Source organism: Pseudophryne corroboree, chromosome 4 (assembly GCF_028390025.1).
Source record: "Pseudophryne corroboree isolate aPseCor3 chromosome 4, aPseCor3.hap2, whole genome shotgun sequence".
Taxonomy (NCBI): Eukaryota; Metazoa; Chordata; class Amphibia; order Anura; family Myobatrachidae; genus Pseudophryne; species Pseudophryne corroboree.
This window is the reverse complement of record NC_086447.1, coordinates 406,956,403-406,980,832: the sequence shown is the minus strand read 5'-3', so window position 1 is coordinate 406,980,832 and position 24,430 is coordinate 406,956,403. Positions and strand designations below refer to the sequence as shown.

Here is a 24,430-nt window from a genome sequence, read left to right as displayed (position 1 = left end):
GTCGTGTAAGTCTCCTTTTCTGATCTTTTCTCCAGATAAAGCAGTTCTCAGAACTAGATCTGGTTATCTTCCGAAGGTGGTCTCAAAGTTTCACCTGAACGAATAAATTGTAGTCCCGGCGTTTCAGGTTTCGGGACTTTCTGCGGGAGAAGCGTCTCTGGACGTAGTCCGTGCGTTAAGAATTTACATAGATCGTACTAGTGCCATGAGAGAGACAGATTCTCTCTTCATTCTCTACGGATTTCACAAAAGAGGATGGCCTGCTAATAAACAGACGCTAGCAAGATGGCTCTGAATGATAATTTCAGAAGCATATTCTCGTGCTGATCTCCCTGCTCTGGCTAATGTCTCTGCGTACTCTACATGTAAGGTAGGTCCTTCATGGGCAGCACAACATGGTGCTTTAGCAGAACAGATTTGTAAGGCAGCCACATGGTCTTCCATTAACACATTCATTAGACATTATGCCTTGGATACTTTTGCCTTTCATGACACGGAATTCGGGCGAAAGGTTCTCAGGTCTAGTCGGGAGCGTCCCCACCACTACAAATGGCTTTGGGAATCCCAATGTTATCCTGCGGATAACCTGTGGACCCATCCGGAGAAATATACATTATGGTAAGAATTTACTGTTGATAACGGCATTTCTCCTATGTCCACAGGGATCCACAGGGATCCCACCCTGACGCACCTGATTTGAGGATCTTTACAATCACTAAACCTCTTTCCTCTTGTATGGAAGGGTGTGCATGTGTGTTCTTATCGCCTGAATAGGGTTCTACATGATGCTCCTACCTAAATGCTGTGAAAACAACTGATTTGACTGAGTCGGTTGGCGGGATTATATGGACGAGCCCGATGCATCCTGGGAGGCCAGAAAGCTTGTGATTATTTGGTGCCATTTCCGGTGTCGCTCCGGCATATCCCAATGTTATCCTGTGGATACCTGTGGACATAGGAGAATTTCCATTATCAACATTAAATTCTTACCATAACGTATACCGTATATACTCGAGTATAAGTCGACCCGAATATAAGCCGAGGCACCTAATTTTACCACAAAAACCTGGGAAAACTTATTGACTCGAGTATAAGCCTACGGTGGGAAATGCAGCTCTACCCGTACACAGACCTCATAGTGCCAGATATGCCCCACAGTGCCAGGTGTGCCCCACAGTGCCAGGTGTGCCCCACAGTGCCAGGTGTGCCAGATATGCCCCACAGTGCCAGGTGTGCCCCACAGTGCCATGTGTCAGATATGCCCCACAGTGCCAGATGTGCCAGATATGCCCCACAGTGCTAGATACTTACCCTCCGTCGCTCCCGCGCTGTCGTCTGTAGGAGGGACACGGAGAGCGCAGCGCGCGGCTCTCCTGTCCCTCTTGCGTCTCCGGCGGCAGCGGCGTGTGTTAAAGGAAGTGCCGGTTCGTGCACTTCCTTTACCACACAGACGCCGCTGCCGCCGGAGATGCAGGAGGGACACAGGAGAGCTGCGCTCTCCGTGTCCCTCCTTCAGACGACAGCGCGGGAGCGACGGAGGGTAAGTATCTAGCACTGTGGGGCATATCTGGCACATCTGGCACTGTGGGGCATATCTGGCACACATGGCACTGTGGGGCATATAACGCTGACTCGAGTATAAGCCGAGGTGGCTTTTTAAGCACAAAAAAAAGTGCTGGAAAAGTCGGCTTATACTTGAGTATATACGGTATATTGCTGTATAAATACTGTTTTTTGTTTTTTTTCTTATGTCAAATACCTACTTTTGCAAATCTTTAACGGCAAACCACCTAGATTTGTGAGCCTAGATAATGCTTTTGGCTGACAAAAATATAACCCCTTCTGTGGTGAGTTGCTGACCTGGCTAGAAGTGTTTGTTGCTGGGATCAAAGTACTGTAGGAACAGTAATTAATTTAATTTTGAGTACTTATACAAATATTACATTTTGTTTTGTGGTCAAAGTGGTGTAGAAGGAAAAAATGAGTCATTTAGTGTTTTACAGTTGACATCACAGCAGTTCCTCTTCACAAAAAGACTTGAATTTTCTAATGGTTAATCCTTTCTGTGGGATGCCTTTTATATCTTCTGCATGGGAAAACTAATTTACTGTATACATATATTAATTTGAAACAATATGATAAAATCAGACAAGTCTAATTGAAAGCATCAAAGTCTCTTCATAATTACAATTATTTTAAAACAACATGTGGCACAACCGTTGCAGATTGTCATTGTGCACATTTCCAGTCAAACCACATTACCCAAGTACACACAGGTTGACTTTCCAGGGCATGTACTAAAGAGTTGGAAGTAGGCTCATTAGAACAAATAAAGAAGTTGTGTGCCTGCAGTGGATTAGGGAAAAGTTTCCCAAACTCCGCCATTACAGTCAAGTTTTAAGGATATCCATGCTTAAGTTCTGATGGTTAAATCAAATTGACTGAAATACTAATTGTCACCTGTGCTCAAGTATATATTTCCTTAAACCCTGGACTGTAATGGCAGAATTTGGTAAACGCTGGGTAAGGGACTGCCTTTAACAGAAACATTGTACCAGCCAGTTAACAATTACTTAATACTTTTCTAGTGCTAATCTGACACAGATGAAAAGGAATCTGTTACAAAAAGACCTCTACTACATTGCAGCCTCTAATAAAATATATTTTCCAGTTTTAGTAACATGTTATATTTTTTATTTTTAGGAAATACTATAGGATCCTGTATATTATTGCATGCATTTGTCTGTAGGCTAGTCTAGAAGTTCCTAAACTCTGTCCTCGAGACACCCTAACAATTTTACGTATATCTGTACTTGATCACAGGTGGCTTAATTTGTACCTCAGTCAATTTGATTTAACCATCTGTGCTCAACCATAGATATTCTTAAAACCTGGACTGATGGGATGCTTTGAGAACCGCATTTTTAAACCACTGGTAGTCTCTTTGAGATTATGAATTGGACATAATGGTTTATGTGACCTCAGATCAAAGGTAATCTGTATCTACAATAGGAACTCCTAGAACACTTGCTTAACATTGTGAATAAACAAGGGAATGACCAGGCCCAGATCATGCAGTACTTGCCGACTCTTGTGCAATGAGTTCATGCTATCCAAACTCTCTAGCTTTGACTCAAACCGAAGGAGCTTTTGTCTCATCTGAAGATATGTAACCTCGCATAATCCCCAGAAGTGTAATGGGGACCACAAAAATTGTCATTTTTAATCATCCGTGTTCAGTACAATGTGAAATACAGACCACAAACTTCTGGACAGGAAGAATGAAGGTAGCTTATACTCTTTCTGTTATCTGAGCAGTCCTTGACCTGACCCTCTCCCTTCATGGGAAAAAAACCCCCAAAAAACATCCTTTAAAAAATCTTTAAAAAAAGTTTTTGCCATCCCAGCTTTCAATTGAAACTTGGGTCCCAGTCTACGCTCCATTGGAATAACAAGGCAGATGTTATTACTTTTTGGCGGGGGTTATCTGAATGAGTTGAAGACAAATTAGAATCCTGAGAGCTGTAGTTGTCCCTGGAAGTTTTAATAACCTTTTCATCAAAGCAGATCTTTGCCATGGGGAAATAGATTAAGAGAGAGAACAGTTATATCGCTCCCAACTACAGATTGTCCGCCCAGTCATCTTGTACCCCCTGTAGAGCCCATGCAAATTGGGAAATTGAGTATTTTTGCTGTAGAGTAAGAAAGGAGGAACAAGCTCTGCCTGTATTGCTGGGAGCCAGGAAACCTTTCTCATCAGTTGTCCCAAGCATTCTGGAAATTAGCCTAACTGATCAAGGGGTGGTCAGCTTAGGCTCAGTTCAACATACCCAAAAAGAAAAGGCCTCGTCACAATTTTCAATTTATGTATTCTACTGGTGATCAAGACTCGCTTATTGCCTACTTGTATTCTGGAGCAAACAGGAACTTTATCACTGCTGAGAGTTAAATAATTTGGAATTTAACCTGTGCATTTATGGTTTACCCTCTGTGTAACGGAGGTCGATGGAAGCAAGATTCCTACTGTTACTGGTAATTATCAGACCCAATGTTTGACCTTTTATGTTGGTTCTCTCCATTAGGAACGTATAAGACCTCTTTGTGCTTCAAGTGGCTGTAAACCCAATTATTTTGAGCCTACCCTAGCTACATTTACACGATACCATCCTTGATTGGTGTAAACTGGTATCTTGTCTTGGGGAGCTTGCTTCCATTAGCAGTGATTGCAATCAGTAATTTCTTAGTGTCGAATGTCATAATTGGTCTAGTTGCCTCTTCTTTACCAATACTTTATTGATATGTTCAGCAAGAAAGCTGTAGAGACCCTACTAGCCTGCCAATAGTGGGATTACCCAATTGGTTTATTACCTGGGAAAATGTTTCCTTGTGGATGAATGTCCCTTCCTAAGACTTAATCAGTAACTGAGTATATACAAGAAAATCATCATAGTTTGTAAGTCACCTGATGAGCAGTGGCCACGTCCATGGTGTCTGGGCATGCGCACCGGCCATAGAACGTGTGTGACCTTTCACCATGCGATCGCATCCTGGAAAGATGCGGTCGCATGGTGATTGTGCGTCCAGGGGCGGCAATGCATGTTATGGCCGTTTTCGGGGCTGGCCTATGTCGTTTTCTGCGTATTGAAACATTGTCTGTGCCCCTGCCTACGCAGCCAGGGGTTGACCTCTATTCGATGCATTCGCAATTAAATTACAAACGCAGTGCTAGCTGTCGCCGCACATGCTGGTCGGCCTTGCCCTGTGCTGGGTGGCCCCCAGAATGTGAGTATAGGATGCAATTTTGCTACGACAGAACAATCTGCGTACATCTCTCAGTAACCCCCTAATTGCCTTTGTGGTGAAGGATCGGTATACCCTGCCTTTTGATCTCTGAGCTCTCTGATTGAATTAGGGGACAGAGTTTCTTCTAACTATATCTACGCGGGTACTATATCTTAAGAATTAAAACCAGTTATGAGTGGAAAAAAGTATTTAACATCTGTGATACGCATTACCAATATTATGTTATGCCATTTTGATTGAGAAATGTACCAATTGTTTTCCAAAAACTATATGGACAGCATATTCTGGGATATCCTGTTATAGATAAGTTGTGGTCTCCCTATACGACATTCTACATTTTTCCAAGGATGTGATATCTCATCGCAAACATTTAAGTAAAGTCTTCATTTCACTCCAGGGTGAACAAACTATACTGCAAGTTGTAGGAGATTGTACCCTTTGCATATATCTGCTACCAGTCTTCAAATGGATCCTAAAAAGCTGTCTCTCTCTCTCTCAAGATGCAGTGGGGAAGTGATACTTCTGTGGTTTCTTCTCCCACAAGTTTTCTGTACTGGAGAAAAACTATACTGTTTGGGATAGTTTTCTGGGCAAAATTCCCTGTGACTGTTTTTCATGGTCCATAAAAATCTGCTGTCCCTTCAAAAAATGCACTGTTTCAACTATCGCTAGGCCATATGGTCGTTCTTTGACTATTTTCATTTTGTCATACAAAAATATCAAGGTTGATACATTGTCTCATGGATTCTGTACCACTAAAGACGTTTTGTGATAATAAATACATACTGAATCCAGCTTGCTTAATTTTTTGTTGCTAAAAAAAAAGGTCAAAAAATAAAATAAAAAGCCTTTTGTTCCACCTGTGTGTGTGTATGTATGTATGTATGTATGTATATATGTATTTTTGTGTGTGTGTGTTCATGCATGTGTAATATATATATATATATATATATATATATGTGTGTGTGTGTGTGTGTGTGTGTGTGTGTGTATGTATGTATGTATGTATATATATATATATATATTTATTTGTCCATAGCAGCCGGCACTCTGGAGTTCAACAAGCAAATGGGTCCCCGTGCCAGTGTAAATCAGCATACACCCCTTCACAAATCACGGCACTGGAGACAGGTTTCAAATGCAATAAAAAGCTTGTAATGTAGGTAGACGCACGTTTCAGAGCTTCCGCTCCGTCCTCAGTACCATACAAGATAAACACAACTTGACAATACACACATTTAAATACCTGTGTAGGTCCCGCCGAGCACCGCCGCCGTCCCCCTGGTTCCCGTTCACCGCCGCTGCTCTCACTTCCGCTTCCGCTCCCGACCTCATGTTGCCAGGCAACGCTCAGCTTACGCGTCACCAGCCCCACAGTCTGTAGAGCGGGACGTCACTGATGTTGCAGCACCGGAACTGGTTCCCCCGGGGTCTGCAGCACAAGCCTGACAGGTACCTATAACAAAGACAACACATAATACAGACACTAAAAGAGAAAAACATTACATTAAACATACATACTTATCATACCCAGAAGCATCTTCCCACTACTAAATGCGGATCAATATATATGCATATCCTTGTATATCCTATGGCTAGATACCACTGCTACTGGGGTATCAGCTATAAAGAACAGCACTATTCCCCAATCGATCACCCCCACAAAGAACAATATAACCCCAGTGCGTCCTACACTAGGGGCATGTCATCCCTCAGTAATCCAGTACTATACTCACTGCCACCCCATCTACATAACATTCCAGTTGATCTTGTCATTTAAACCAAAGGGAGTGAATGTGTTTAGCCTCATAATCCACCTTGATTCCTTTTCCAGCAAGCATTTAGCCCTGTCACCTCCCCGCAATGTGAGTGGTACGTGGTCAATGCCAAAGTAGCTCAGATCACTTAATTTATGGCCAGCTTGTTTAAAGTGGCGCGCAACTGGTTGGTCCACTGTCTTACCCTCGAGCGTCAACTTGATGGCTGACCGATGGGCTGCCATCCTTTCACTAAGCTTGCGCACCGTCTGGCCTATATAATAAAGGCCACAGGGGCAGACTATGACATAAACCACGAAAGAAGTGTTGCATGTAATTACATATCTAATGCCGTACTTTTTATCATTATTATGTGGGTGCTTAAAATCTTTGCACACCACCATATAACGGCATGTGGTACATTTCGGGCATCTATAACAACCAGGGGCCTTGCGATAGACATTGGGTGCGTCTCCCTTGCCCATGCCTGTAATATCTGTACGCACCAGACGGTCCCTCAAGTTCCGACCTCTCCTAAACGCTGCAACAGGTCTGATCTCCTTGAGCCCAGGAAGTTCAGGATCTGATGCCACAATGGGCCAAAGAGCCTTAGAGGCCCTGTGTATAATAGGACTGGCTACCAAGTAATCACTACTCCAAGGTAAAATGGTACTCTCTTTTAGAAACGTCTCTTGGGTCATCAATAGAGGTTGCAGGATGCTATCCAGCAATTGTGCCACTGGCTGGTACAAAGAATCCCTTGCGGAAATTATCGGTCTGCCGGGCGGCTGGGTGTCATGTTTATGAAGTTTGGGCAGTGTGTACAGCACTGGATTCTTGGGATGATTTATACACAGTGCTTTATACACTTTATCAGGAAGTAAGCCTTCATCTTTTGCTCTTACTAAGATATCCATCAGCTCTTTCTGATATTCCAGGACCGGGTTGCTTCTGAGTTTTTGATAAACTCCTACCTCCACCAGTTGTGCTTGAATTTCCTTTCTATAGTAGTTCAAGTCTAGAATCACTATAGCCCCGCCTTTATCGGCGGGCCTGATCACAATGTCCTGATACGAAGATAGCTGATTAATCGCTTCACGTTCAGCTCTAGTGAGATTAAATTTGATTCTAGCAGGTGCTGCCAGGTATCTGTTGACTGAATCGTCCATCAAACGACTATACGTTCTAATGGAGGCGTTATGAGATGGAGGATCAAATTTAGACCTGGACCTACTATGAAGGAATGCATCGAAGACAGACTCTGATGTTACCGATGTTGAGTTCTGGAAATATTCTTTGAGCCGCAATTTTCGCGAGAAATTGTGTAGATCACGTGACCAATTAAACGGATCATGATTATTTGTAGGTACAAAACTTAGTCCCTTATTCAGCACTATATATATATTTATTTATTTATTCGATGATAGGCGGAACTCCAAGACTTATGACAGGTATATACCGTATATATATTTTCACAGATGTGTCGTCCTCATCGTTGCTGCAGTCATGTCAAGCAGCCCTTCTAGTCGCACCTTGTCCTGAGTGTGTTTTCTAATGCAGAATGTCTTTTTATAAAAAAAAATTTCCCCGATAATGTGTCTTCTTATTATTGCTAAGTGAATAAGAAGCACAAGCAGAGTACGCTGATTAAAATAGGTGGCAGAATTTCTGTGTGTTATCGCAGCTGTTTCTGGGTACAAAATGGTATGTTAAAGTGTTTTCCAGTGACACTACTGTAAGGTAACATTTTGTATGCAGGTACAGCTGCATAACCTTTTAATCAATGTAGTCTGCTTGTGCATCATTTTCGCATAGTGATGCTAATAAGATGCATTTTCGAGGGAAAAGAGGCGTTAGAGAGCGAGGCTAGATGAGAAACGATGTGTGTGTATGTGTGTATATATATATATATATATATATATATATATATATATATATATATATATATATATATTTATATATATATATATATATATATATATATGAAACGAAATAGAGGAGATGGCGCCAAGGGAGTTATATCAACGCCCTACCTAAAAACGGACCCTTACAGTACTCTCCGGATAAATTACATCAGATAACAAATACTAACATAAAAATTTATTAAAACAACATATAAACCCGACACAAATGTTCATAAGTATACAGAGTTGATACATTTACATTTGTCGCACAATTTGAACAATCAGTTTGTAGTGATGAGGAAAAAGCGTAGATATATCACTACGATTTCCTCCTTCTCCTTATTGTAGATTCGGAGGTAACATCAGATAATAGATAGATAAATAACCCAACGCGTTTCGTCTTGTTCCAAGACTTCATCAGGGGTAAAATCTCTTAATTTCAGAACATATTGTCAGCACATAAAAGGTCATTCAAAGATGTATGAACAACGTTTTAATATTTCAATGGGACTTGATTGATACAGCGGGGACCATACCTCATATATCATCAGCTTGAGTCTGACATTCAGATATTCGAATATGGGGAAGATTCATATGTGTATAGAATCTAACTGGTTCGCAAGCATAAGGAACCTCGTCGGTCAGCAGCTTGAACCTGACACTCAGAGACTCAGGAGTGAAGGCAATTCAAATGGGAATAATGTCTAACCAATTTAGAACACGTGGTAGACCCTCCAGTGGTGCAGTGCTGACAGCCAAGTCTCTGTATAAGTATAGTCATTATACAGAGACTTGGCTGTCAGCACTGCACCACTGGAGGGTCTACCACGTGTTCTAAATTGGTTAGACATTATTCCCATTTGAATTGCCTTCACTCCTGAGTCTCTGAGTGTCAGGTTCAAGCTGCTGACCGACGAGGTTCCTTATGCTTGCGAACCAGTTAGATTCTATACACATATGAATCTTCCCCATATTCGAATATCTGAATGTCAGACTCAAGCTGATGATATATGAGGTATGGTCCCCGCTGTATCAATCAAGTCCCATTGAAATATTAAAACGTTGTTCATACATCTTTGAATGACCTTTTATGTGCTGACAATATGTTCTGAAATTAAGAGATTTTACCCCTGATGAAGTCTTGGAACAAGACGAAACGCGTTGGGTTATTTATCTATCTATTATCTGATGTTACCTCCGAATCTACAATAAGGAGAAGGAGGAAATCGTAGTGATATATCTACGCTTTTTCCTCATCACTACAAACTGATTGTTCAAATTGTGCGACAAATGTAAATGTATCAACTCTGTATACTTATGAACATTTGTGTCGGGTTTATATGTTGTTTTAATAAATTTTTATGTTAGTATTTGTTATCTGATGTAATTTATCCGGAGAGTACTGTAAGGGTCCGTTTTTAGGTAGGGCGTTGATATAACTCCCTTGGCGCCATCTCCTCTATTTCGTTTCATATTTCCACATTTAGTTCCTCCTAACAGGGAACTTAGAGGATACAGGCAGCCATATAATTAATTAATTTTAGTGTTTTATTTGAAATAGCGCAGTGGGAGAGTAATTCTTGTCATATATATATATATATATATATATATATATATATATATACAAGACTGGTGAGGTCGGCACTCACTTAGATTAGCAACTGCCTTGGTGCCATCCTAGAGTCCAATAGAAACTGATGCCGTTCTTATAGCGAGGGGTATACTCCATCCACTCCTACTATAAACAGAACAGGCGGCACTCCAAGGTCTTAGTGAAAAAAGGTAGTGTATTGAAAATCAATAATTTAAATGGCACATGACGCCAACGTTTCAGCGCCGCGCAGGGCGCTTTTGTCAAGGCTGTGTGCAAGCTTGCACACAGCCTTGACAAAAGCGCCCTGCGCGGCGCTGAAACGTTGGCGTCATGTGCCATTTAAATTATTGATTTTCAATACACTACCTTTTTTCACTAAGACCTTGGAGTGCCGCCTGTTCTGTTTATAGTAGGAGTGGATGGAGTATACCCCTCGCTATAAGAACGGCATCAGTTTCTATATATATATATATATATATATATATATATATATATATTTATATACTGTATATGTGTATATTATATATTTCTCTAACGTCCTAGTGGATGCTGGGGTCTCCGTCAGGACCATGGGGAATAGCGGGCTCCGCAGGAGACAGGGCACATCTAAAAAGCTTTTAGGTCACATGGTGTGTACTGGCTCCTCCCCCTATGACCCTCCTCCAAGCCTCAGTTAGGTTTTTGTGCCCGTCCGAGAGGGTGCAATCTAGGTGGCTCTCTTAAAGAGCTGTTTAGAAAAGTTTTTTTTTAGGTTTCTAATCAGTGATTCCTGCTGGCGACAGGATCACTGCAACGAGGGACTTAGGGGAGAGACTTGCAACTCACCTGCGTGCAGGAGGATTGAAGTCTTAGGCTACTGGACACTGAGCTCCAGAGGGAGTCGGAACACAGGTCAGCCTGGGGTTCGTCCCGGAGCCGCGCCGCCGATCCCCCTTACAGACGCTGAAGAACGGCAGAACGGAGGTCCGGAAACAGGCGGCAGAAGACTCCTCAGTCTTCATGAAGGTAGCGCACAGCACTGCAGCTGTGCGCCATTGTTGCTACACGGCTCACTGACCTCGGTCACGGAGGGTGCAGGGCGCTGCTGGGGGCGCCCTGGGCAGCAATATAGATTACCTTAGAGGCAAATAAATACATCACATATAGCCATTAAGGCTATATGTATGTATTTAACCCAGGCCAGTTTTCCTAATAACCGGGAGAAAAGCCCGCCGTGAAAGGGGCGGAGCTTATTCTCCTCAGCACTCAGCGCCATTTTCCTGACCAGCTCCGCTGGTGAGGAAGGCTCCCACTCTCCCCTGCACTACAGAAACAGGGTTAAAGAGAAGGGGGGCATAAATTGGCGATATAATTATATATTAAGAGCCCATATATAGAAACAACACCTTCTAGGGTTGTTATATACATTATGGCGCTTTTGGTGTGTGCTGGCAAACTCTCCCTCTGTCTCCCCAAAGGGCTAGTGGGTCCTGTCCTCTATCAGAGCATTCCCTGTATGTGTGTGCTGTAGGTCGGTACGTGTGTGTCGACATGTATGAGGAAAATGTTGGTGAGGAGACGGAGAAAATTGCCTGTAATGGTGATGTCACTCTCTAGGGAGTCGACACCAGAATGGATGGCTTACTTATGGAATTACGTGATAATGTCAACACGCTGCAAGCCGGTTGACGACATGAGACAGCCGGCGGACAAATTAGTATCGGTCCAGGCGTCTCAGACACCGTCAGGGGCTTGTAAAAACGCCCATTTACCTCAGTCGGTCGACAGACACTGACACGGACACTGACCCCAGTGTCGACGGTGAAGAAACAAACGTATTTTTCCTTTAGGGCCACAAGTTACATGTTAAGGGCAATGAAGGAGGTGTTACGTATTTCTGATACCACAAGTACCACAAATAAGGGTATTTTGTAGGGTGGGAATAAACTACTTGTAGTTTTGCCTGAATCAGATAAATTGAATGAAGTGTGTGATGATACGTGGGGTTCCTCCGACAGAAAGTTATGGGCGGTATACCCTTTTTCCCGCCAGTAGTAAGGGCGAGTTGGAAAACACACCTTAGGGTGGACAAGGCGCTCACACGCTTATAAAAAACATGGCGTTACCGTTTCCAGATACGGCCGCCCTCAAGGAGCCAGCTGATAGGAAGCTGGAAAATATCATAACAGTATATACACACATACTGGTGTTATACTACGACCAGCAATCGCCTCAGCCTGGATGTGCAGCGCTGAGGGGGCTTGGTCGGATTTCCTGACTGAAAATTTTGATACCCTTGACAGGGACAGGATTTTATTGTCTAAAGAGCATTTTAAGGATGCATTTCTATATATGTGTGATGCGCAGAGGCATATTTGCATTCTGGCATCAAGAGTAAATGTGATGTACATATCTGCCAGACGAAGACACGACAGTGGTCAGGTGAGGCAGATTCCAGACGGCATATGGAAGTATTGCCGTATAAAGGGGCGGTCCATTGGACCTGGTGGCCATGGCAACAGCTGAAAAATCCACCTTTTGTTACCCCGAGTCACATATTGGCAGAAAAGGACACAGTCTTTTCAGTCTCAGTCCTTTCGTCCCCATACGGGCAGGCGGGCGAAGGCCAGTCATATCTGCCCAGGGGGAGAGGAAAGGGAAGAAGACTGCAGCAAGCAGCTCATTCCCAGGAACAGAAGCTCCTCACGGCTTCTGCCAAGTCCGCAGCATAACGCTGGGGCCGTACAAGCGGACTCAGGTGCGGTAGAGGGTCATCTCAAGAGTTTCAGCAACACTCGCAAGGGAACTCCGGGATCCTACATGTAATATCCCAGGTGTACATTGGAAATTCGAGACGTCTCCCCCTCACACAATTCACAGGCTGTATTCCCAGCAGGTGATAATCAAAGTACCCTTCTTACAACAAGGAAGGGGGTAGTATTCCACACTATATTGTGGTACTGAAGCCAACCGGCTCGGTGAGATCTGAAATATTTGAACACTTACATACAAGCGTTCAAATCAAGATGGAGTCACTCGGAGCAGTGATAGCGAACCAGGAAGAAGGGGACGATATGATGTCACTGGATATCAGGGACGTTTACCTACAGGTCCAAATTTGCCCTTCTCACCAAGGGTACTTCAGGTTCCTGGTACAGAACTGTCACTATCAGTTCAGACGCTGCCGTTTGGATTGTCCACGGCGCCCCGGGTCTTTACCAAGGTAATGGCCGGAATGATGATTTTTCTTGAAAGAAACATGGACGCTTTCCTGATAAGGGCAAGGTCCAGAGAACAGTTGGAGGTCGGAGTAGCACTATCTTAAGTAGTTCTACGACAGCACGAGTGGATTCTAAATATTCCAAAATCGCAGCTTTTTCCGACGACACGTCTACTGTTCCTAGGGAAGATTCTGGACACAGTCCAGAAAAAACGTGTTTCTCCCAGTGGAGAAAACCAGGGAGTTATCCGAGCTAATCGGGATCCTCCTAAAACCAGGAAAAGTGTCAGTGCATCATTGCACAAGAGTCCTGGTAAAAATGGTGGCTTATTACGAAGCAATTCCATTCGGCAGATTTCCCGCAAGAACTCTTCAGTGGGATCTGCTGGACAAATGGTCCGGATCGCATCCTCAGATGCATCAGCGGATAACCCTATATCCAAGGAAAAGGGTGTCTCTCCTGTGGTTATTACAGAGTGCTCATCTTCTAGAGGGCCGCAGATTCGGCATTCAGGATTGGATGCCGGTGACCACGGAGGCCAGCCTGAGAGGCTGGGGAACAGTCTCACACAGGGAAAAAATTTCCAGGGAAGTGTGATTAAGTCTGGAGAATTCTCTCCGCATAAATAAGCTTAGAGCAATTTTATAATGCTCTAAACTTAGCTAGACCTCTGCTTCAAGGTCAGCCGGTATTGATCCAGTGGGATAACATCACGGCAGTCGCCCACGTAAACAGAAGGGCGGCACAAGAAGCAGGAGGGCAGTTAAAACTGCAAGGATTTTTCGCTAGGCGGAAAATCATGTGATAGCACTGTCAGCAGTGTTCTTTCCGGGAGTGGACGACTGGGAAGCAGACTTCCTCAGCAGGCATGACCTCCACCCGGGAGAGTGGAAACTTCATAGGGAAGTTTTTCAACATGATTGTGGACCGTTGGCAAAGACCAAAGGTGGACATGATGGCGTCCCGCCCGAACAAAAAACGGGACAGGTATTCCGCCAGGTCATGAGACCTTCAGGCGATAGCTGTGGATGTTCTGGTAACACCGTGGGTGTACCAGTCTGTGTATGTGTTCCCTCCTCTGTTTCTCATAACCAGGGTATTGAGAATTATAAGACATAGAGGAGTATGAACTATACTAGTGGCTCCGGATTGGCCAAGAGGGACTTGGTACCCGGAACTTCAAGAAATGCTCACAGAGGACTAAGGGCCTGGGGAGCTAAGAAGGGACTTGATTCAGCAAGTACCATGTCTATTCCAAGACTTACCGCGGCTGCGTTTGACGGCATGGCGGTTGAATGCCGGATCCTGAGGGGAAAAGGCATTCCATAAGAGGTCATACCTACCCTGGTCAAAGCCAGGAAGGAGGTGACCGCACAACGTCATCACCACATGTGGTGAAAATATGTTGCGTGGGTGAGGCCAGGAAGGCTCCACGACGGAAATTCAACTAGGTCGATTTCTACACTTCCTGAAAACAGGAGTGTTTTGGACCTCAAATTGGGGTTCATTAACATTTAAATTTCGGCCCTGTAGATTTTCTTCCAGAAAGAATTGACTTCAGTTCCTGAAGTCCAGATTGTAAAGGATGTATTGCATATACAGCTTTTTTGTGCCCCTAGGGGCACCGTGAGATCTCAACATAGTGTTGGGATTTCTTAAAATCATATTGGTTTGAACCGCTCAAATCTGTGGATTTGAAATATCTCACATGGAAAGTGACCATGCTGTTGACAAATATCTCACATGGGAAGTGACCATGTTGTTAGCCCTGGCCTCGGCCAGGCGATTGTCAGAATGGGTGGCTTTGTCTTACAAAAGCCCATATTAAAATTTTCCATTTGAACAGGACAGAACTGGGACTCGTCTCCAGTTTCTTCATAAAGGGGTGTCAGCGTTTTCACCTGAAACAACCTCTTGTGGTGCCTGCGGCTACTAGGGACTTGGAGGACTCCAAGTTACTAGACGTGGTCAGGGCCCTAAAATATATATATATATATATATATATATATATATATATATATATATATATATATATATATATATATATAGTTAGGACGGCTGGAGTCAGAAAGTCTGACTTGCTGTTTATACTGTATACACCCAACAAGCTGGGTGCTCATGCTTCTAAGCAGTCTATTGCACGCTGGATTTGTAGTACAATTCAGCTTGCACATTCTGTGGCAGGCCTGCCACAGACGAAATATGTAGATGCCCATTCCACAAGGAAGGTGGGCTCATCCTGGGCGGCTGCCCGAGGAGTCTCGGCATTACAACTTTGCCGAGCAGCTACGTGGTCAGGGGAGAACACGTTTGTAAAATTTTACAAATTTTGATACTCTGGCTAAGGAGGACCTGGAGTTCTCTCATTCGGTGCTGCAGAGTCATCCGCACTCTCCCGCCCGTTTGGGAGCTTTGGTATAATCCCCATGGTCCTGACGGAGTCCCCAGCATCCACTAGGACGTTAGAGAAAATAAGAATTTACTTACCGATAATTCTATTTCTCGTAGTCCGTAGTGGATGCTGGGCGCCCATCCCAAGTGCGGATTGTCTGCAATGCTTGTACATAGTTATTGTTACAAAAATCGGGTTATTACTATTGTTGTGAGCCATCTTTTCGGAGGCTACTTCGTTTTGTTATCATACTGTTAACTGGGTTCAGATCACAAGTTGTACGGTGTGATTGGTGTGGCTGGTATGAGTCTTACCCGGGATTCAAGATCCTTCCTTATTGTGTACGCTCGTCCGGGCACAGTACCTAACTGAGGCTTGGAGGAGGGTCATAGGGGGAGGAGCCAGTACACACCATGTGACCTAAAAGCTTTTTAGATGTGCCCTGTCTCCTGCGGAGCCCGCTATTCCCCATGGTCCTGACGGAGTCCCCAGCATCCACTACGGACTACGAGAAATAGAATTATCGGTAAGTAAATTCTTATTTTTATAATATCGGGGACATGCGATAAGGTAAATTGCTGAGGAGGCACTAACTAGAACCAGAGCCAGATTTACACACAATATATGAGCCCAAGGGTTCATGTGGGCGTTAGTCACAGGTGCAGTACTATATGCTGCTGGAAATGTGATCAGAGATGTGTGGTCAGAGTAGGCAGAAGAGGCACTGCCTCACCTGTCATAGACTTTTCTCTAACGTTCTAGTGGATGCTGGGGACTCCGTAAGGACCATGGGGAATAGACGGGCTCCGCAGGAGACTGGGCACTCTAAGAAAGAATTAGGACTACTGGTGTGCACTGGCTCCTCCGTCTATGCCCCTCCTCCAGACCTCAGTTAGAATCTGTGCCCGGACGGAGCTGGGTGCATTTTAGTGAGCTCTCCTGAGCTTGCTAATAATAAAGTATTTTAGTTAGGTTTTTTATTTTCAGAGAGCTTCTGCTGGCAACAGACTCTCTCTGCTACGTGGGACTGAGGGGAGAGAAGCAAACCTACTAACTGCGGCTAGGTTGCGCTTCTTAGGCTACTGGACACCATTAGCTCCAGAGGGATCGAACACAGGAACTTAACCTTGGTCGTCAGTTCCCGGAGCCGCGCCACCGTCCCCCTCGCAGGGCCAGAAGACAGAAGCCGGCGGGTGAAGCTAGAAGACATCAAAATCGGCGGCAGAAGACTCCTGTCTTCATATGAGGTAGCGCACAGCACTGCAGCTGTGCGCCATTGCTCCCACATTACACCCACACACTCCGGTCACTGTAGGGTGCAGGGCGCAGGGGGGGGGGGGGGGGGGCGTCCTGGGCTGCAATTGAGTACCTCCTGGCAAAATAGGGCATATATACAGCTGGGCACTGTATATATGCATAAGCCCCCGCCGTTATTTTTACACAAAATCGCGGGACATAAGCCCGCCGCTGAGGGGGCGGGGCTTCTTCCTCAGCACTCACCAGCGCCATTTTCTCTCCACAGCTCCGCTGAGAGGAAGCTCCCCAGGCTCTCCCCTCTAGAAGCACGATAGAAGAGGGTGAAAAGAGAGGGGGGGCACATAAATTTGGCATAAAAACAATATATACAGCAGCTACAGGGTTAACACTAAGTTACTGTGTGATTCCTGGGTCATATAGCGCTGGGGTGTGTGCTGGCATACTCTCTCTCTCTGTCTCTCCAAAGGGCCTTGTGGGGGAACTGTCTTCAAATAGAGCATCCCCTGGTTGTGACTTGAAGCTATTGTAGCTACTGGTAAGGTTACACACGCATATGAAATTGTGGTAGACCTGTGTATTTGAACTTGTTATCCAAATCCCTGAATCATAAGGTCACATACCTATTTGAACTTGCGTTCAGGCCTATGCGTTTGAACTTGTTATTCAAGCACTTAACCATAAGGCTTAATCTAACTTTCACCTGTGTACCCCACCGGTGTGTGGTTTTTTCAAGTATCCAGAATACGTAATTGCCATTTCATTGATGCACTAACAGTATTTATCAAGCACTAGAGACATACCCCTGATGAAGTCTTAGAGTAAGACGAAACGCGTCGGGTTATTTGTTCATAAACATCAAATCTCCGAATTGTCAAAGGAGAAGGAGGAATCTATCAAAGTTATTTCAACTGGTCCTCTGTACTATATGGTGTTATCTGCAAGAAGAGATACTATACCGTTTTGTATCATTGCTTTTATGTTGTAATAAATTTTACATGGAACATGTTAAATGTGGTTTTATGCTCACGAATTAGGAGTAAATATCTTAGGGAGACTGCTGTTTTTCCCCATTGAATATTGGGTGGAAAAACAACCCAAGTGCGCCCATTCCTCTACTGGCACATATTTGTATCTTTTTAGTCCCTCCTAACAAGGGACTTAGTGGAATTTGGCAGCCTTAACCCAATCCTTTCTCACTTTCTGTTTAATAGCGCAAAAGGGAGAGTATCTGTTTTGTTTGTATATATATAAAGCATGCCCAAAGAGACATGAGTATACTGGGTCCTAGAGACAAAGCTATGTCGATTTCTGCTTGACGTGTCCTGTAGAATATGCAATGGACAGATGATGCCGACTTAAGAGGCATAGGGAAGGCTGAGGATTGTGTGGAGAAGGGTTCTCGGACCTGGTCTTCACAGCTATAGCTGGTAATTCTGTTGTTTTGCCTTATATTCCTGCACAGCCTAGGAAAGCGCAACATTATCAAATGCAGCCTTTAGAACAAAGAAACAAGAAAGTCCGAGGTGCGTCCTTTCTTGCCAGAGGCGGGGGCAGAGGAAAGAAGCTGCACAACACAGCTAGGTCCCAGGAACAGAAGTCCTCCCCGGCCTCTACAAAAATCCACTGCATGTCGCTTGGGCTCCACAGGCGGAGCTAGGCCCGGTGGAGGCACGCCTGCGTAAGTTCAGCCACAAGTGGGTTCGCTCCCTGTTAGGTCCCTGGGCAATAGATATTGTGTCTCAGGGATGCAAGCGGGACTTTGAGAAGATGCCCCCTCACCGACGGCCCTGCCGGCTTCCCCCCACCAGAGGGAAACAGTGTTAACTGCAATTCACAAATTGTATCTTCAGCAGGTGGTGGTCAAGGTTCCCCTCCTTCAACAGGGAAAGGGTTATTATTCGACCATGTTTGTAGTACCGAAACCGGACGGTTCGGTCAGACCCATATTGAATTTAAAATTCCTGAACATATACCTGAAAAGGTTCAAGTGCAAGATGGAATCGCTCAGAGCGGTCATCGCAAGCCTGGAAGGGGGGGATTATATGGTGTCTCAGGACATAAAGGATGCATACCTTCATGTCCCCATTTATCCACCTCATCAGGCGTACCTCAGATTTGTGGTACAGAATTGTCATTACCCATTCCAGACGTTGCCGTTTGGTCTGTCCACGGCACCGAGAATATTTACCAAGGTAATGGCAGAAATGATGATGCTTCTGCGAAAGCAAGGAGTTACAATTATCCCATACTTGGACGATCTCCTCATAAAGGCGAGGTCCAGAGAGCAGTTGCTGATCAGCGTAGCACACTCTCTGGAGGTGTTGCAACAGCACGGCTGGGTTCTGAATATTCCAAAGTCGCAGCTGATTCCTACGATGTGTCTGCCCTTCTTGGGCATGATTCTGGACACAGACCAGAAGAAGGTTTTTCTCCCGGCGGAGAAGGCTCAGGAGCTCGTGACTCTGGTCAGAGGCTTCTTAAAACCAAAACAGGTGTCGGTGCATCAATGCACGCGAGTCCTGGGAAAGATGTTGGCGTCATACGAAGCCATTCCCTTCGGCAGGTTCCATGCGAGGACCTGTCAGTGGGATCTGTTGGACAGGTGGTCCGGATCGCATCTTCAGATGCAGTGGCTGATCACACTATCCCCCAGGGCCAGGGTGTCTCTTCTGTGGTGGCTGCAGAGTGCTCACCTTATCAAGGGTCGCAGGTTCGGCATTCAGGACTGGGTCCTGGTGACCACGGATGCAAGCCTCCGAGGGTGGGGGGCAGTCACTCAGGGAAGAAATTTCCAGGGTCTGTGGTCAACTCAGGAGGCTTGTCTGCACATCAATATCCTGGAACTAAGGGCCATATACAACGCCCTAAGTCAAGCGGAGCCTCTGCTTCGCAACCAACCGGTGCTGTTCAGGCAGACAACATCACCGCAGTGGCTCATGTAAACCACCAAGGCGGCACAAGGATCAGGGTGGCGATGGCGGAAGCCACCAGAATTTTTCGCGGGGCGGAGAATCATGTAAAAGCACTGTCGGCAGTGTTCATTCCGGGAGTTGACAACTGGGAAGCAGACTTCCTCAGCAGGCACAACCTCCACACGGGAGAGTGGGGACTTCATCAAGAAGTCTTCACACAGATTACAAATCGATGGGAACTGCCACAGGTGGACATGATGGCATCCCGTCTCAACAAAAAGCTACAAAGGTATTGCGCCAGGTCAAGAGACCCTCAGGCGATAGCTGTGGACGCACTAGTAACACCGTGGGTGTTCCAGTCGGTCTATGTGTTTCTTCCTCTTCCTCTCATACCCAAGGTGCTGAGAATCGTAAGAAAAAGAGGAGTGAGAACAATACTCATTGTTCCGGATTGGCCAAGAAGGACTTGGTACCCGGAACGGCAAGAAATGCTCACAGAGGACCCATTTCCTCTGCCTCTCAGACAGGATCTGTTGCAACAGAGGCCCTGTCTGTTCCAAGACTTACCGCGGCTGCGTTTGACGGCATGGCGGTTGAACGCAGGACCCTAGCAGAAAAAGGCATTCTGGATGAAGTTATTCCTACGCTGATAAAGGCTAGGAAGGACGTGACAGCAAAACATTATCACCGTATATGGCAAAAATATGTTGCTTGGTGTGAGGCCAGGAAGGCCCCTACAGAGGGATTCCAGCTGGGCCGGTTCCTGCACTTCCTACAGTCGGGAGTGACTATGGGCTTAAAATTAGGGTTCACAAAGGTCCAGGTTTCGGCCCTATCCATTTTCTTTCAAAAGGAACTGGCTTCACTTCCTGAGGTTCAGACGTTTGTAAAGGGAGTGCTGCATATTCAGCCCCCTTTTGTGCCACCAGTGGCACCTTGGAATCTTAACGTGGTGTCGAGTTTCCTGAAATCTCACTGGTTTGAGCCACTTAAGACTGTGGAGCTAAAGTATCTCACGTGGAAAGTGGTCATGCTATTGGCCTTAGCTTCGGCTAGGCGGGTGTCAGAATTGGCGGCTTTGTCATGTAAAAGCCCCTATCTGGTTTTCCATATGGATAGAACAGAATTACGGACTCGTCCGCAATTTCTGCCGAAAGTGGTGTCATCTTTTCATTTGAACCAACCTATTGTGGTACCTGCAGCTACTCGTGACTTGGAGGATTCCAAGTTACTAGATGTAGTCAGGGCTTTGAAGATTTATGTAGCCAGAACGGCTGGAGTCAGGAAAACTGAGTCGTTGTTTATCCTGTATGCATCCAACAAGCTGGGTGCTCCTGCTTCAAAGCAAACTATTGCTCGCTGGATCTGTAACACGATTCAGCAGGCTCATTTTGCGGCTGGATTGCCGCCTCCAAAATCAGTAAAAGCCCATTCCACAAGGAAGGTGGGCTCTTCTTGGGCGGCTGCCCGAGGGGTCTCGGCATTACGGCTTTGCCGAGCAGCTACTTGGTCGGGTTCAAACACGTTTGCAAAATTCTACAAGTTTGATACCCTGGCTGAGGAGGACCTTGTGTTTGCTCACTCGGTGCTGCAGAGTCATCCGCACTCTCCCGCCTGTTTGGGAGCTTTGGTATAATCCCCATGTTCCTTACGGAGTCCCCAGCATCCACAAGGACGTTAGAGAAAATAAGATTTTACTCACCGGTAAATCTATTTCTCGTAGTCCGTAGTGGATGCTGGGCGCCCGTCCCAAGTGCGGACTTCTTCTGCAATACTTGTATATAGTTATTGCTTAAATAAGGGTTATGTTATGTTGCATCAGGTTGTCTGATGCTCTGTTGTTTTTCATACTGTTAACTGGGTATGTTATCACAAGTTATACGGTGTGATTGGTGTGGCTGGTATGAGTCTTACCCTGGATTCCCAAATCCTTTCCTTGTAATGTCAGCTCGTCCGGGCACAGTTTCCTTAACTGAGGTCTGGAGGAGGGGCATAGAGGGAGGAGCCAGTGCACACCAGTAGTCCTAATTCTTTCTTAGAGTGCCCAGTCTCCTGCGGAGCCCGTCTATTCCCCATGGTCCTTACGGAGTCCCCAGCATCCACTACGGACTACGAGAAATAGATTTACCGGTGAGTAAAATCTTATTATTTTTTTTTACTCCAGAGTTTTGACTATAAAAAGTATTAGAATTATATAAAGAAGATATTTATAATTATAGTCTGTTTTTTTTTCCGTATAATTTGTGTTGTCAAAACTCAGGCGTATACTGGAGTATGATAGAAAAGGCTTTGCTTCACCGACCTCACCTCACTGCATGTAAACTTTTTTTTTTAATGTATATTTATGAACCTGTAATAGAAGTAAATAGTTATACAGTAATACATGTGTTTTAAGAATTTTATGATCCCCAATTTCATGTCCAATAGTGAGGATGTATCAAAACATCTATTAATGAGTGACATAAATTTTAAGTGCCTAAACAATGGCACCATACCTACTAACTGGGTGCCCAAATCTGGGTTTGATGACATATATATAGGGTGCTGTACAGCATCCTATCCATGATGGCTCCTACATTGGGCCAGTAACGCCGAAATTAAAAAAAATAAAATAAAAATCAAACCCTGTGGTAATACCTGCTAACTGACCTTGCTTTTTTTTTTTTTCTTCCCATGTAGCAAATAAACAGTGCTCTGAAGTACACATTTGGATTCATTCTAGTGTGCGCATGTCTACTTCTTGTTGGGTAAGTAGATTCATTGTCTTTGCAAATATTCTAGTTTCCAAGTCTTCAATGCCATATTCAGATTTAAGTTTTTCGTCCTTTTTATTGTAATTCAGGCACTTTTGCTCTTTAAAGTACATTTATTTATTTTGTGGCAAATTTATTTAGTGCATTATACCAGTGAGTATAATAATTGATTTTTAATGTTATATAGAATATTACCTGTTTTTACATATTAGTATAGGTTGAGTTTCCCTTATCCAAAATGCTTGGGACCAGAGGTATTTTTGGATATGGGATTTTTCCGTATTTTGGAATAATTGCATACCATAATGAGATATCATGGTGATGGGACCTAAATCTAAGCACAGAATGCATTTATGTTACATATACACCTTATACACACAGCCTGTAGGTAATTTTAGCCAATATTTTTTATAACTTTGTGCATTAAACAAAGTGTGTGTACATTCACACAATTCATTTATGTTTCATATACACCTTATACACACAGCCTGAAGGTCATTTAATACAATATTTTTAATAACTTTGTGTATTAAACAAAGTTTGTGTACATTGAGCCATGAGAAAACAAAGGTTTCACTATCTCACTCGCACTCAAAAAAGTCCGTATTTCGGAATATTTGGATATGGGATACTCAACCTGTATAACCAAGTTCTCCCCACATTTTCTATAAACATAATAAGTTTCGGGGTACTAAATACTGCACTAAAATCCTGAACCCACCTTAGCTTTACTTACCCGAAGTGTAGTAAAATTTTGCTAATTTGTGTATATAAATCTCTAGTACATAATATATGGGTAAACTGATTGTGCCATTTCTTTAGTGGACATTGTTGCATACACTAATTCTTCCTCTGTTTTAAATTAGAAAGGATATTCAAAATAGCCTTAAAGATCCATATTATGGCCTTTATATCCTCACAAAACTTCTTTATTTTTTCTAATATCTTTAGAATTTACTGTAGAGTAAGTAACCCTTATTTCATATACGGGTATAAACTATTTGAAGAAAACCTTTAATTGTCTGCTTAAATAGTTATGCTGTTTAATTAGTGCCAACATACAGTATAAGGCTGGCATTTATAGGGTCCAATGTAAGCCACATTTACATTCTGTAGCGCAAGGTCTGCCAACCTGGTCCTCGAGGACCCCTAACAGTTAACATTTTCCAGACCACCTAGCTTTTGTAGTCCTTACTAATGCTGGGCATACATTATCAGATTAAATGTCTGTCAGACTGAGAGACATTTTATCTGACAGCCTGAAACCCACGACATATCTTGACCAATACACAGTGAGAAATTTCAGTGTATGGCCACACGATATCTGGTTTCCTCCCCCGGGGAGGAGACCTTTTCTCATTATTCCTGTTATCTCCATATTTCTTATCCTGCGGCGCTCATATGTTTTAATGGGGCTGTTGAGGAAAGAAGTAATTTTCTGTACCACACTCACTGTGCCGCCTCCCCGTCTATCCTGCATCCCGCTCGCTGTGCCTTCTCCTTTGTCCTGCATCTCACTCACCATGGCACCTCTTCCTCCATCCTGCTCACTCACCGTGCCGTCACCTCTCCCCTCTATCCTGCATTCCGCTCGCTGTGCCTGCTCCTTTGTCCTGCATCTCACTCACCATGGCACCTCTTCCTCCATCCTGCTCACTCACCGTGCCGTCACCTCTCCCCTCTATCCTGCATTCCACTTTTCCGTACCGCTCGCTCATCTATACTGCATCGCCCTCACTGTGCCACTTCATCCTCCGTCCTGCATACTATATTCTGCATGCATATTTGTTTGGAAATAAAAAGACTGTAGATGCAGGTGTAGATTTTACTGCTGTATAAGTCATCTGTCCACAAGAAG

At 44.3% G+C, this 24,430-nt stretch overlaps 1 protein-coding gene across 1 annotated transcript in view; it reads left to right on the top strand.

Moving 5' to 3' along the window:
* The window catches only part of LMBRD1 (LMBR1 domain containing 1), a 677,250-nt gene that overhangs the window by 187,690 nt on the left and 465,130 nt on the right, over positions 1-24,430 (top strand). Inside the window, exon 5 of the mRNA XM_063916757.1 lies at positions 22,499-22,566. Coding sequence (XP_063772827.1) covers positions 22,499-22,566 — 68 coding nt within the window. The remainder of the gene's footprint in view (positions 1-22,498; positions 22,567-24,430) is intronic.